The sequence below is a fragment of the Pongo pygmaeus genome, chromosome 17, assembly GCF_028885625.2.
Source record: "Pongo pygmaeus isolate AG05252 chromosome 17, NHGRI_mPonPyg2-v2.0_pri, whole genome shotgun sequence".
Taxonomy (NCBI): domain Eukaryota; kingdom Metazoa; phylum Chordata; class Mammalia; order Primates; family Hominidae; genus Pongo; species Pongo pygmaeus.
In genome coordinates, this window is record NC_072390.2 from 31,748,908 (window position 1) to 31,763,468 (window position 14,561).

At 42.9% G+C, this 14,561-nt stretch overlaps 1 protein-coding gene across 18 annotated transcripts in view; it reads left to right on the forward strand.

Annotated features, from left to right (window-relative positions):
- Positions 1-14,561, forward strand: part of DLGAP1 (DLG associated protein 1) — a 977,987-nt gene that overhangs the window by 933,388 nt on the left and 30,038 nt on the right. For all 18 annotated transcript variants that reach the window (XM_063653448.1, XM_054461416.2, XM_054461415.2 and 15 more), the window contains one exon: positions 5,864-6,285. In XM_063653448.1, coding sequence (XP_063509518.1) covers positions 5,864-6,285 — 422 coding nt within the window. The remainder of the gene's footprint in view (positions 1-5,863; positions 6,286-14,561) is intronic.

The window sequence follows — 14,561 nt, forward strand, 5'->3', positions numbered from 1 at the left end:
AATTTTTTATTTATTTTTATTTTTTTGGACACAGGGTCTCGCTCTGTTGCCCAAGCTGGAGTGCAGTGGTGCAATCTCGGCTCACTGCAGCCTCTACCTCCCGGGTTCTTCAAGCCATTCTCGTGCCTTAGCCTCCCGAGTAGTTGGAACTATAGCCACGCACCACCGTGTCAGGCTAATTTTTGTATTTTTAGTAGAGACGGGATTTTGCCATGTTGCCCAGGCTGTTCTCGAACTCCTGGCCTCAAGTGATCTGCCCACCTCAGCCTCCTGAAGTGCTGGGACTACAGGTGTGAGCCACCGCACCCAGCCAAGCTTGAATTCTTGATCTCAGCCTCCTCACGCCCGTGCCTTATTTTGATCTGTCTTTTATTTTACGTAATGAGACATCTTGGTTTTTACATCAGTGAAAGGGTGCCATTTCATAAAATATCAAGATGGTTGCACTTTCCAGGAGTAGCATTTCAGATCCCACATATATTCAGCGTTGACAGAAGGCTTAGTTTAAAATGTCTAAAGGCATGTACAAAGAAAGAAAGAATAGCAGAGTGCTAGCATTGCTCCCTTTGAAACTGGACTTAGCCTTGAAAAGCAGCCATTATGTGAATGAGAGGGATAAAGACGCTAAGCAGAGGCCAGGGGATTCTATGATGGAAAGACTAAGCTACTCTCCTAAAAATAAGTTCATGACTTGAGTCTCATCAGTTGAGTGTCTTGTAGTTCCAAAGCATGGATGTCATAAAGATAATGACTGTGCATAGTTTTTGTGCACAGTTTCTTTTGTTTAACTGCAACTCTATCAGACAGGGGGACAAGAATGGAACCTCTGCAGTTTACCCATGTATATTTTGATTTGTAACTTGCTGTACAGAAAAGTTGTAGGAAGTGGGGAAGGGTAGAAACTTTTCTAGTTAGAAATATAAACTCGTTTCATAGAAGAAACATAAAGCAACAGCAGAAGTGAATGCTAACAAGTGACTTTCTTCTGGCTATTCAGAACAGACAGAGTATTGTGTTCTATACTGGTTGATCCAGTCTTTGCTTTCATGGTTTTCTGCTCCTTGGGCCAGAATATTGGCCGGCATTTTTTAGAAGTTGTAATTATTACACACTGTGCCTGCAGGGGCGTGAAGAGCCAAGGAAGCTTCAAGATTGAAAACTGTAGGTTGGGAAACAGCAAGCCACTGGGTTCAGCTTTTGGATTTATATCATCAACCAGCAACTGATCAATTCTTTCAAAAAATAAAGAAATTAATCTAGGGACCTCATTTTGCGTTCCTATCAAAATTGCAGAAAAACAATAACGACTTGACTGCACCCTTCACCCAGAAGGAACTTTGCTCATGAAAGACATAAATCATTTTGTAGAGCAGAACATTCTTTGAAAGCTCTGAGTAGAAGAAAGCACTTGCTTAAGGAACTTAATTGATAGAAACTAGCAGGTTGGACAGGGCTGCCTGAGTTCAAAGGCGCCGCTTTTAATCCCAAACCATTTTAATTTTACTTAACTTTTATTTCTTTCTGAGTGACTACACTGCAAACTGCAAACTTCTATTAATCTACTGCCAAGTAATTTTTCTTAAGAAGGTGGATACTTTGCAAGATCCATAGCCAGGAGATGGCTGTCAGGAATGCGGGTAGTACAGTTTTGTGTAGATGAAAACAGAGGGACAGGAAAGTAGGTCATTCTGTTTTATATGTGGAACAGATTCTGGCTCTGGCAGTTTGCTCTGATTGAAAACAATAAGGGACTAGTACTTCTTTAAGTTTGGAAATGTAATGCCTCTGGCAATACAGGATCTTGGAGCGTGGAGGCTAATGTTTTCATAGTTGGGATTTCATGTTAGTAGAACAGCCAAAATGTCAACTGTTTGCAAGGAGAGTCATCCAATTCACACATATGCAGCTGGAGAGAAAGCTTAGCTTCAGGAGATGACAGTTAACATTTTGGGGATAACGGGAAGAATGCAGAAATAGCCTACTGCAGCCAAGAAATGAGTGGTTGTTGGAAGAACCACTTTAGCAAAATTGTTCTTTCTTTCATTGCTAGCACAAGAGACTTGTAACATTGCATTCAGATTTTCACACTATGTGATTTTTTTTCTTTCTTTCTTTCTTTCTTTTTTTTTTGGTTCATTTGAGAGTTAAGAGCTTACAAAAGTGACTGGGTTGGATAACTTCAGCAGAATTGATTTTTTGAAAACAGCGAATGGGTCAACTTTGGCTAGTTTATCTTCATAAAATGGATGGCCAGAATCACAACATATTTGGTCATTTTGGCTATCTTAATAACTGACACAGATCAATACCTTAGCCACTTTTTTTCTTGACATTTATTCTCTAGAGAAAAATTGATTTATTGAGATGACTCTTCCTTTTTGTTACTCTTAGTATTTCTATAGTCTTCAGAATAACTGCTTGTCTGTATTGTTCTGGTCATTCTTTATTTTTGATGGATTAGAATATTAGTTTTTATTGGCTTCAAGAGCATGGTCCAGGATAGTTTTTTAAAATCCCACATAATCTGGTGTATTTGGTGTTGTATAAATATTGTTTAGTGCACTATCATTTAAGGCTGGCACTACTGAATATGAAACAGTTGAAAATCAACTGGCCAACAAACTGTCTCAAAATGGCACAATCACGAGCTACTCAAAGAAATGTACCACCTCACACATTCAAAAACACAGAAATCACAGAACACACATTCTGTCAAAAAACAGAAAATAACAAATGTTGATGAGAATGTGGAGAAATAGGAATCCTGGTGCACTGTTGGTGGGAATGCAAAATGATGCAGCCACTATGGAAAATATTAGGGTTGTTCCTCAAAAAATTAAAAACAGAATTACCATGTGACTCAGTAGTTCTACCTCGGGATATATATTCAAAATAATTGAAATCAGGGACTCAAAGAGTTATCTGTATACCCATGTTCATAGCAGCATTAGGCACAATAGCTGAAAGGTGAAAGCAACTTAAGTGGCCATCAGTGGATGAACCAAAATATGGTAAATACATACAATGGGAATACTATTCAGCCTTAAAAAGGAAGGAAATTCTGACATATGTTACAACATGGATGAAACTTTGAAGATGTTATGTTAGATTTAAAAAGCCAGTCACAAAAAGACAAATAAATACTACATGATTCCACCGATAAGAGGTACCTAGAGTAGTCAGACTCATAGACACAGAAAGTGGAATGATGGTTGCCTGGGGCTGGGGGAGGAGGAAATGGAGAGTTAGCATTTCATGGGTACGCAGTTTCAGTTGGAAAAGATGAGAAAGTTGACATGGATGGTGGCGATGGTTGCACATGCAATGTGAATATATTAAGTATTGAATGCCATTGAACTGTACATTTAATAATGGTTCAGCTGGTAAATTTTATGTTATGTATATTTTATCATAATAAAAAATAAGTAAACTATTAGGCCAGGAAGCGACTTAAAAAAAAAAAAGACATACAGGGCATCGTAACAGACACATGATGCTATCTTCAGTGGACTTATATTCCGTCATCTTTTCCTGCCTTCTCCAGAGGCAGCAAAGCTCTTTTTGTATGTCTTAAATGACTTCAGGCCCACGCCTTCCTTGCCCCTTGTCTGAGAAAGAGTTCCTTGCTTCTCTCCTCATGTCTCTCCCCTCCCACCTTCCACATGTTCTCCCCTTCATCGCAGGGTTCAGCCAGAGATATATAGGGCACTTTGGTTGAGAAATAGTGATCTCATGGACATCCATGTAAAATGCTCAGCCTTAAGCTGTGAACAAGGTGTCTTTCATCACCTTGCTAGAACTGTGAAAAGAAAATTAAAGGCGCAGGAGAGGGCAGAAATACAAAACCCTAATAGAGAACTATAAGCTGATGTTTGCGCCCAAGGCTTTGTACCTGTATGACTAAGAGAAAGGTAAACCCTTACCAGGCAAATGAGTTTTAATTTTAAGAGGAAATTATTGAAACCTCAGTTTGGGCTGGGTGTGGTGGCTCACACCTTGTAATCCTAGCACTTTGGGAGGCAGAGACAGGCAGATCACCTGAGGTCAGGAGTTCAAGACCAGCCTGGCCAACTTGGCAAAACCCCGACTCTACTAAAAATACAAAAGTTAGGTGGGCATGGTGGTGCATGCCTGTAATCCCAGCTATTCGGGAGGCTGAGGCAGGAGAATTGCTTGAACCAGGGAGTCACAGGTTGCAGTGAGCTGAGGTTGTGCCACTGCACTCCAGCCTGGGCAACAGAGCAAGACTCTGTCTCAGAAAAAAAAAAAAAAAAAGAAAGTAAGAAAGGAAAGAAATAAGGAAGGAAGGAAGGAAAGAAAGAAAGAAAAACTTAACTTCAGTTTGCTTTCAGGAAGTCTTAACTTGGTAAGAGTTGCCCCTGGAAAAATGTGGCTTTGCAGGATTCATGATAGTTTTGGTCCAGGTTAGGTTATGTTTTTCCCATTTTTTTTTTCTTTTCTTTCTTTTTTTTTTTTGAGACGGAGTTGCCCAGGCTGGAGTGCAATGGCACGATCTCAGTTCACCACAACCTCCGTTTCATGGGTTCAAGCAATTCTCCTACCTCAGCCTCCCGAGTAGCTGGGATTACAGGCATGTGCCACCATGCCCAGCTAATTTTTTTTTGTATTTTTAGTAGAGACGGGATTTTTCCATGTTGGTCAGGCTGGTCTCGAACTCCCGACCTCAGGTGATCTGCCCGCCTCGGCCTCCCAAAGTGCTGAGATTACAGGCGTGAGCCACTGCGCCCAGTCTTTCTTCCCATTTCTTTTTTTCTTTTCTTCTTTTTTTTTTTTTTTTTGAGACAGAATCTCACTCTGTCACCCAGGCTAGAGTGCAGTGGTGCAATCTCAGCTCACTGTAAGCTCCGCCTCCCGGGTTCATGCCATTCTCCTGCCTCAGCCTCCCGAGTAGCTGGGACTACAGGCGCCCGCTACCACGCCTGACTAATGTGTTGTATTTTTTAGTAGAGACTGGGTTTCACCGTGTTAGCCAGGATGGTCTTGATCCCCTGACCTCATGATCTGCCTGCCTCAGCCTCCCAAAGTGCTAGGATTACAGGTGTGAGCCACTGCGCCCAGCCCTTTCTCCCTATTTCTAAGCAAATTACCCAGACTAAGATACTAGTGAATTGTTTCCTTACTCATCACCAACCTGAATTTCAGGACTTAAGTCACCCCAGATTTAGGGAGGAAGTTGGACACTTCAGATAATGGGTGATAGAGCTGGACATTCTACTGGCTTTAATAGTTCAGCACTTTTCCACCTATAAAATTTCTCTTGATATGCTTTAACATTCCATATTGAGCAAAAATGAGATTCGTGCTCTTCACATTGAAGCTATGACAATCAATACGCTTGCCTCAAGGGTCTACCCCTGCCACCACCACCCCCAACACACACACACACACACACACACACAGAGAAGATTGAGAAGATGAGACTTCTAATGGTCACACCTGCCAAGTAAAGTAGAAAGCAGTTTTGCTTCAAGAAATATCCTTGCCAGGCACGGTGGCTCACACCTGTAATCCCAGCACTTTGGGAGGCAGAGGCAGGCAGATCAGTTGAGGCCAGTAGTTCGAGACCAGCCTGGCCAACACGGTCAAACCCCTTCTCTATTAAAAATTCAAAAATTAGCCAGATGTGGTGGCATATACCTGTAATCTCAGCTACTCGGGAGGCTGAGGTGGGAGAATCGCTTGAACCCGGGAGATGGAGGTTGCTGTGAGCCAAGATCACGCCACTTGCACTCCAGCCTGGGAGACAGAGTGAGACTCTGTCAAAAAAAAAAAAAAAAAAAAAAGGAAGGAAGGAAGGAAAGAAATATCCTCTAACTAAATTTCTTTTTTCTATTCTCTCAAGCTTCCGCAGGTTCACTCGATCCAACAGTGTGACGACAGCAGTACAGGCCGACCTGGACTTCCATGATAATCTGGAAAATTCTCTGGAATCTATAGAGGACAATTCGTGTCCTGGCCCAATGGCCAGACAGTTCTCCCGCGATGCCAGCACCTCCACAGTCAGCATTCAGGGCTCAGGAAACCATTACCATGCCTGTGCCGCCGATGATGACTTTGACACGGATTTTGACCCCTCTATTCTGCCTCCTCCGGACCCCTGGATTGACTCTATCACTGAAGACCCTCTGGAGGCCGTGCAAAGGTCAGTGTGCCACCGGGACGGCCACTGGTTCCTGAAGCTCCTCCAGGCAGAGCGAGATCGTATGGAGGGGTGGTGCCAACAGATGGAGCGGGAAGAACGGGAAAACAACCTGCCCGAAGACAGTAAGTAATGCCACCGCATGCCACACCCGTCCCCTGGGGCTGGGGTTGCTTTGTGTGTGCAGACCTTGTTGTTTTCTTCTCTGTCAGCTTCACTTGTCTAACCTTGACGTTCCACACCCCAAACCAGAACATGCAGGAGAGCTAGGCGATTCCAGCTGAGTCCAGAAGTCCCTGCACAGCACAAAACCAAGAAAACTCCTGGGTAGATATAACACCATCCTTAGCTCTAGGCCCATGACGTTCTTTCTCTTTCTGAAAATACCAAGCTCTGTGTGGAGGTGCTTTCACGTCTCTAACTTGGTCCCTCTTCTCCGAGATGATCCTGGAATGTCGCTGATCCTCAGGGGATTGAAAATAATTCTCATCAAAACGTCTCGTGTATCCTATGAATATATACATCTACCAAATACTCACCAAAATTCTTTTTAAATAAAAAAAGAACATATTTCTAACTAGCCCAGTGCAGTGGTGCCCACCTGTAGTCCCAGCTCTTTGAGAGACTGAGGTGGAAGGATCGCTTGAGTCCGGGGGTTGGAGGCTGCAGTGAGCTATGATCACACCACTGCACTCCAGCCTGCGTGACAGAGCAAGAACCCATCTCTAAAAATAAATATATAAATAATACTAACTTTTTTCAAGGTCCATAGATACAGGTACATTGGGGATTTATATTCTTTATGATTTTGTTATTCTCGTTACCATACAGCATTAAAACAAGGCTTATAACCTATAGGCCAGTAGAAACCCCCACCTATTTGTATTCTTAAGCCTGTTTGACAGGCACTTTCTCTTAGGATTTACAGAGGCAAACCCTTTAGCTGCTAAAGAAATACATTTTATAATCTTATTACAATTGAATGGGCTAAAGTGAAATACATGATGAATACATAGAATAAATAATGGACACTATTTTTTGCACACTATTCTTTTCTTTCCTTTTTCAGACAGGGCCTCACTCCTCACCCAAGTTGGAGTGGCGCAATCATGGCTCACCCCAGCCTTGACCTCCCAAGTAGTTGGGACTACAGGCAGGCACCCAATGCGCAGCTGATTTTTGTATTTTTGGTAGAGACGGGGTTTCGCCATATTGCCCAGGCTGGTCTCAAACTACTGAACTCAGGCAATCCACCCACCTCAGCCTCCCAAAGCGCTGGGATTACAGGCATGAGCCACCGTGCCCAGCCTGCACACTATTATTTTCAAACTTGACCTTTTAACATTTGAAAAAGAAAAGTTAACAATTGAAAAAGAAAAATTGTCAAATTATATTAACAGTTGAAAAGGAAAAATTATCAAATTACCTCAATTCTGAGGATGTTTTACATGTTTTCAACAATTCTGAAATTAGAATGTAGCTTATTTATAATCAGTATGTATTTTAATGTTGTATGTTTATTTTCCTCTGAAACATTATTATTAAACTAATGGTGGATCCTCCAACTGATGATATTTTTGAAACAAAGAAATTTGGTGGTAGGCATTAATGCCTGCTTCATGTCTGTGTGCGAAGCATCTAAAAGGGTATTGCTATGAAGTAACTTTTTAGACTTGTTTTTTAAATTACTTTTTCAATTTTTATTATGAGCTTTTTCTTTCTTTTTTTTTTTTTGAGATGGAGTTTTGGTCTTGTTGCCCAGGCTGGAGTGCAATGGTGTGATCTTGGCTCACCGCAACGTCTGCCTCCTGGGTTCAAGTGATTCTCCTGCCTCGGCCTCCAGGTAGCTGGGATTACAGGCATGTGCCACCACACCCAGCTACTTTTGTATTTTTAGTAGAGACGGGGTTTCACCATGTTGGTCAGGCTGGTCTTGAACTCCTGACCTCAGGTGATCCACTCGCCTCGGCCTCCCAAAGTGCTGAGATTACAGGCATAAGCCACTGTGCCTGGCCTATTATGAACATTTTTAAACATGCACAAAAGTAGAGAATTTAACATGATGAGTCCCCATGTACTCGTCACCTGCTTCAACAACTGGCCAGTCTTATCTCCACCATTTGTAGTTATTGTTGTCAGAGTATTTTTAAGAAAATCCAGCACCAGGTGTGGTGGCTCATACCTGTAATCCCAGCACTTTGGGAGGCCCAGACAGGAGGATCGCTTGAGGTCAGGAGTTCAAGACCAGTATAGCCAATAAGGTGAAACACCATTTCTATTAAAATCCAAAAATTAGCCAGGTGCAATGGCACGTGCCTGTAATCCCAGCTACTTGGGAGGCTGAGGCAGGAGAATTGCTTAAACCCAGAGGCAGAGGTTGCAGCAAGCTGAGATTGTGCCACTGCACTCTAGCCTAAGCAACAGAGTGAAACTCTGTCTCCAAAACAAGAAAAAAAGAAAAATCCAAGGCATCATGTCACTTCCCTATGTAGCTCACACTTACAGAAAACATTTTTTTATATATAATCATAGGCCTTGTGTGGTGGCTCACGCCTATAATCCCAGCACTTTGGGAGGCTGAGGCGGGTAGATCACTTGAGGTCAGGAGTTCTAGACCAGCCTGGCCAACATGGTGAAACCCCATCTGTAGTAAAAATACAAAAATTAGCCGGATGTGGAGGTTGGCCCCTGTAATCCCAGCTACTCGGGAGGCTGAGGCAGAGAATGGCTTGAACCCGTGAGGTGGAGGTTGCGGTGAACCGAGATCACAGCTACTGCACTCCAGCCTGGGTGACAGAGTGAGACTCTGACTCAAAAAAAGGTAAAATATTATCATGCATTATCATACCTAACAAAAACAACAATAATTTTTTTTTTTTTTTTTTTTAAGACAGAGTCTTGCTCTTGCCACCCAGGCTGGAGTGCAGTGGCGTGATCTCGGCTCACTGCAACCTCTGCCTCCTGGGTTCAAGCGATTCTCCTGCCTCAGCCTTCTGAGTAGCTGGGATTACAGGCACCTGCCACCATGCCCAGCTAATTTTTGTATTTTTAGTAGAGATGGGGTTTCATCACGTTGCCCAGTCTGGTCTTGAACTCCTGACCTCAGGTGATCCACCCATCTCAGCCTCCCAAAGTGCTGGGATTACAGGGGTGAGCCACAGTGCCCAGCCAATAATTTCTTAATTAGATTTGACATCTACTATAAATCATATTAAGTAAATTTACTAAATGCACCAAACTAGTGGTGTCAAAGAGTAGTGGGTTTTTCCCTAGGGGAATCATTTTTTTAATGAAATGGAGTCTGGAAAATAACAGTTGCCATCAGATTGGGGATGTCCTCACTGTGTCCACTCCCTCACTCACAGCTCCAGTCTGCTCCTCCTGCCTGACCCCTGTCAAATGACTGACTAGCTTATCGCTTGCCTTAATGAGCAAGTTAGGAAATTCATTAACGGGTTTCTGTAAAACCCATAAATGGGTTTCCTTTGCTTCTTCATATTATGAGTGCAAACAACTTGGCAGCGGAAAAGTAAATCTCCTTGACATTTGCCCCTGTTAGTGCCACTGCAGACTCACCTGAGTGTTGACCCCCAGGCACAATTAGGTCTTTGCCCTGGTGACAGGTAAACAAGGTACGTCTCAGCAGCAGTGGGAGCAGGAGTAGGTTTCAGTAAGAAAGTCTTAGTTGGATCATCTTATTCACTTTTCTCCTTGTGGACATACTCTCAGCTTATCAGATTTTCCTAGGAAAAACGCCAGCAACTAAGGAACAATGACATCCTGTGCCACTGCTCAACGGCACAAACTTTCAGATTTCAATTCTCAAATTTGGTTCTCCTTCTAGCTTCCTGATTGGTGTTCTGTCTCTCTTTCTTTCTTTTTCTTCCTTCCTTTCTTTTGTTTTCTTTTCTTTCTTTTGGCAGAGTCTTGCCCTGTGACCCAGGCTGGAGTGCAGTGATGGGATCATAGCTCACTGTAGCCTGGACATCCTGGGCCCACGTGATCCTCCCACCTCAGCCTCCTGAGTAGCTGTGACTACAGGTGTGCACCACCATGCCTGGCTGATTTTTAAAAAATTTTATAGAGACAGATTCTCACTGTGTTGCCCAGGCTGATCTCAAACTCCTGGCCTCAAGCAATCCCCCACTTCTGCCTCCCAAAATGCCAGAATTACAGGCATGAGCCACCCACCCAGCTCCTGGCTGGATTTCAACAGGACTCTTGGAAACTACTTATCTGATGTTTTCTTTTAATGGGCCTTTAAATCTGAGACTTAATCTGCCTCTCTCAACCCAACTCTATAATGATGTGTGAGGATACTCATTGTATAAAGGTTTAGGAAAAACTAAAGGAGCTAGGAAAACAAGTCAGTTGTATTCTAATACAATAACATATATTTGAAAAGTTGAAAATCTTGTCAGAAAACCAGCTTCTCAGCCTATGTTCAGGATGAAAGAGAAACGTATTTGTATTTCGAAAGGTACACTGCTGGCAAAGTCCCAAGATAATGAACATGAGGGAACTGCCCAACCATCTGTTGTTCCAGGCCTAATTTGTTGTTCAAGCTGAACTTGGTATCGCCCTGGTGCTCCTGTAATGCCCTGTGTATTTGTCCTTGGGGTACTTCCCACATTATTTTATAATAACCGATGTATCTTTCTCTTCCACTAAAAAGTAAGTTTTCTGAAAACAGAAATTATTCTTGTCTTACTCATCTTTATATCACCAGACCCTCTGACGCATAACAGGGGATCAGTAAATATGTATTTGAGTCCTTGAAATATTCTGGAAATTCTGTTTTATAAAAGTATTTTACTTAGCAAAACCTTTCTTCCTAATTAGCTAAAAAAAAATTCAATAAGTAATACCTTAGTCCTTTCAGGCTGCTATAACAAAATATCCTAGACTGGGTAATTTATAAACAATAGAAATGTATTGCTCACAGTTCTGGAGGCTGGGAAGTTCAAGATTAAGATACTGGCAGGTTTGGTGTCTGGCAAGGGCTGCTCTCTGTTTCAAAGATGGCGCCTTCTTGCTGCAGCCTCACGATGGAGGGAGCAGACAAGCTTCCTGGGCCTCCTTGATAAGCGTAGTAACCCTATTCATGAGGACTCTGCCCCTGTGACCTACTCACCTCCTATAGGCCCCCTGTCTTACTATTTATACATTGGTAATTAGGTTTCAACATACGAGTTTCAGAGGAGCACAGACATTCAGACCATAGCAAGTAACTAACAGTTCTTGTTGCCAAAAGCTGGAAAGGTGTTCCCATGACAGATGATGAGCTCTTCTGATCAGGACAAGGATGTGGAAGAGAGAGATGGGCACCTGCCACAGAAGTGATGGAAAACACTTCCGTGTGGGACAGGTGGCTAGTCCAGATGAACCTTGTGTGTCCTGTCTCATTCTTAAGACACAGTTCCATTCCACAAACACTTGAAGCCTTTCTCTATTTTTTCATGCTTTGAGAGACACGAAATAGGAGCTTCAAACTACTAGGATTCCAAAATTCTAGTCAGTGCAGTGGCAAACCCTGCGCCCAGGACAGAGTCACCAATTTCAAATGCGGCCAATCCAGATCAGGGAGAATTGGACCATAAAGCAGTAGCAACCCTCTCCAGGAAGAAGGGAGAATATCAGCGCATGAAAGAATATTCATCTTGTCCTCACAATACCCCTGACGATGGCCTAGAGGCTTTGACAGGTGCTGTTTTATTTGCCCTCACATCAGCTCTCTGGCAGTATCTTGTCCAAGGTCACAGAAAACAGAAGTGTCTGATAGAACAGATACACATGAATAACATTTGACAAGATAATGATACTTTGTGTTGCCTGGCACTGTCCTCCTTAAAGCCCGCCATACAGATCTGTCCCTGACTCCTTGGCAACCACCACTCTGTTCTGATAACTGGGCCTGGAGTTGCAGAGGGCCTTTGTTTCACTAATTCTCTGGCTTAACCTTTTCTTTTTTTGTAAGAGGGGTGGTAAGAAAGAGAGGCCAACCCCACTTGGCAGGCATAGCCAAATTCTAAGCAACCAGCTTTTGTTTGTTTTAATTCTGTGCACACCAGAAAAATAGCTTTGATAAATGGGTCAAGTATAGATACCTCTATCCCTTGGGCAAGCCAAGGGATGTGTTGGACCTGCAGAAGGAGGGCCTCTCTTCAGGGTGCCTGACAAACATGGTGCCATAACAAAACCCCCCAGGAGATCTGGTCTTGGGGTCATCATGCAAAGATAAATAGGATAGAGGGAAAAAACAGAAGATTCTAATCACACAATTTATTTTGTGGGGTACCAGAATCATCCCAATTTTTAAATATTTAAAAATGTTTGGTGAATGTACATAATGCCTCTGAATGGTACACTTAAATACGGTTAAAACGGCAAATCTTATGTCTGTTTTATCACAATTTTAAAATATCCCCAGTGGGCGTGGTGGCTCCTGCCTGTAATCCCAGAACTTTGGGAGGCCGTGCCATGAGGATCGCTTGAGCCCAGGAGTTCAAGATTGGCCTGGGCAGCAGAGACCCTATCTCTACAAAAATATATATTTTTTTAATTAGGCAGGCTTGGTGGCATGCACCTGTGGTCCCAGCTACTACATGAGGCTGAGGTGAGAGCATTGCATGAGCCCAGGAGGTCGAGCCTACAGTGAGCCGTGATCGTCCCACTGCACTCCAGCCTGGGAGACAGAGGGAGACTCTGTCTCAAACAAACAAAACACAACAAAACCAAAACAAAACAAAAAAACTAAAAAAACAAAAACTCAGAAATAGGCAGCAGCAGCTAAAGATAAGCAGAACAACCATGTTCATGTTCATATTCATGTAAGAATGTATTTTGTTAAATGACTCCCTGAATTCAAAATACAGTGCATCCATGGCAAAAACAACAACAACAACAACAAAAAAGTTTGGAAAATAGCCTGTTTACTCACTGGAAATTTGAGGTTCAGATATTGCATGTCGGGTAGTTGTAATCATCTTTCTTGTAATCATCTAGTTGTAATCATCTAGTTGAAGAAGGAAAGAGTCTATCTAATTTTAAATATTTAGTTATTAATTATTTTGTGATGTCATTATGCTAATTGTGACAGCTGCTTTTGGCCTCACAGGGCTGGAAAACCTCTTCCTAGTTCACCTGAAACTGACTAAATGTGGGTAACAAAAGGCAGACCAAAAGCAAGCATTTAGAGTAGCCAGGAGCCTCAAGCTATCTTTTGAACAGTGTAACTATACATTCTTTGGGTGCCTGGAGTTACTATTTTCCCTGATAAATGCAAAGCAGAGCAAAGACTTTAGTTCTTGTTTTAAACCTTCAACCCCAACCTCGACAGTACTTTTTTTGGGGGCTTGATAATAAAATAATGAAACTGCAGTGAGTGAGGTTTCCTCCAAGCCAAGACAGCTGACAGAATGCTTGTTCCCGCAGCACTTGAAGTAAAATGATACGAGCTCTTCTCAGACAATGAAGCCCTTGTGTGAAACAGCTGTCTCAGGGAGATGGCTCAGTGCTATTTGACAGTGGCTTGTATGTTACATAGATACGTCTGGTATTATCTAACTGGGGATGAAACGACCAGATGGAGCTGAATGCCTCCAACTAGGAATGCAGTCTACCACTGTGGGGAAAGAACATAGGCTCAGGTTTCAATGGCCCTAAGATGAAATACTGGTGATTGTACTTCTAAATCTGTCTTTGCCTTCTGAATTGTAGACAACGAATACGTGGAATTTTCAGGCTTTATCTGAAACAAACTGATAAACCTAGAGCATGTGCCGGAGGCAAATTAATTCTTCCACTTTAATTTTGCCTGGTAATAGCATCCAAACTAGTGAAACTTGGCCTTCAGTCCCCCAGAAGGCTTGGGACCCTTGGCAGCGAATGCGGGGCTGGTAATGACACCTGAAATGGGGTTTGCCTGGTTTCAGGTTTGGTTACGGAAGCTGTGCACAGTCATTTTGACGGTCTATCGGTGCCATCACCCAGGGTTTATCCGCCTGGGATTGCCTCTGCTGTATCTCTGCGGCCTGTGAAACAGTGGGTGGCAGACAAAGCTGTATCTGTGAGTTCTGCAATTCATCTGCCTCCAGCTCGTGTGTGTTTCTAAGTGGGGAGCAATGGCTGCATTCTAGCCTAGCTCCTTTCTGTTTTATTCTCATCTTACTCTTGCAATGAACCCTCAAAAGGTCCTTCCCACTCCACCACACACACAGACACACATACTTGCATGTCTCTTTTTGTAAGCTCCAGACAACCTGAAATTAGTGACCACAGAGGAAGTGGCAGTAATGAAAAGGAAATCGGCTGTAATGTGCCATATGTTTAACCTCGAGAATGCTCCATTCATGCCGCTTTGCACAGCACTGGTGCCAGAAGGCCATTAGACACCATCCTT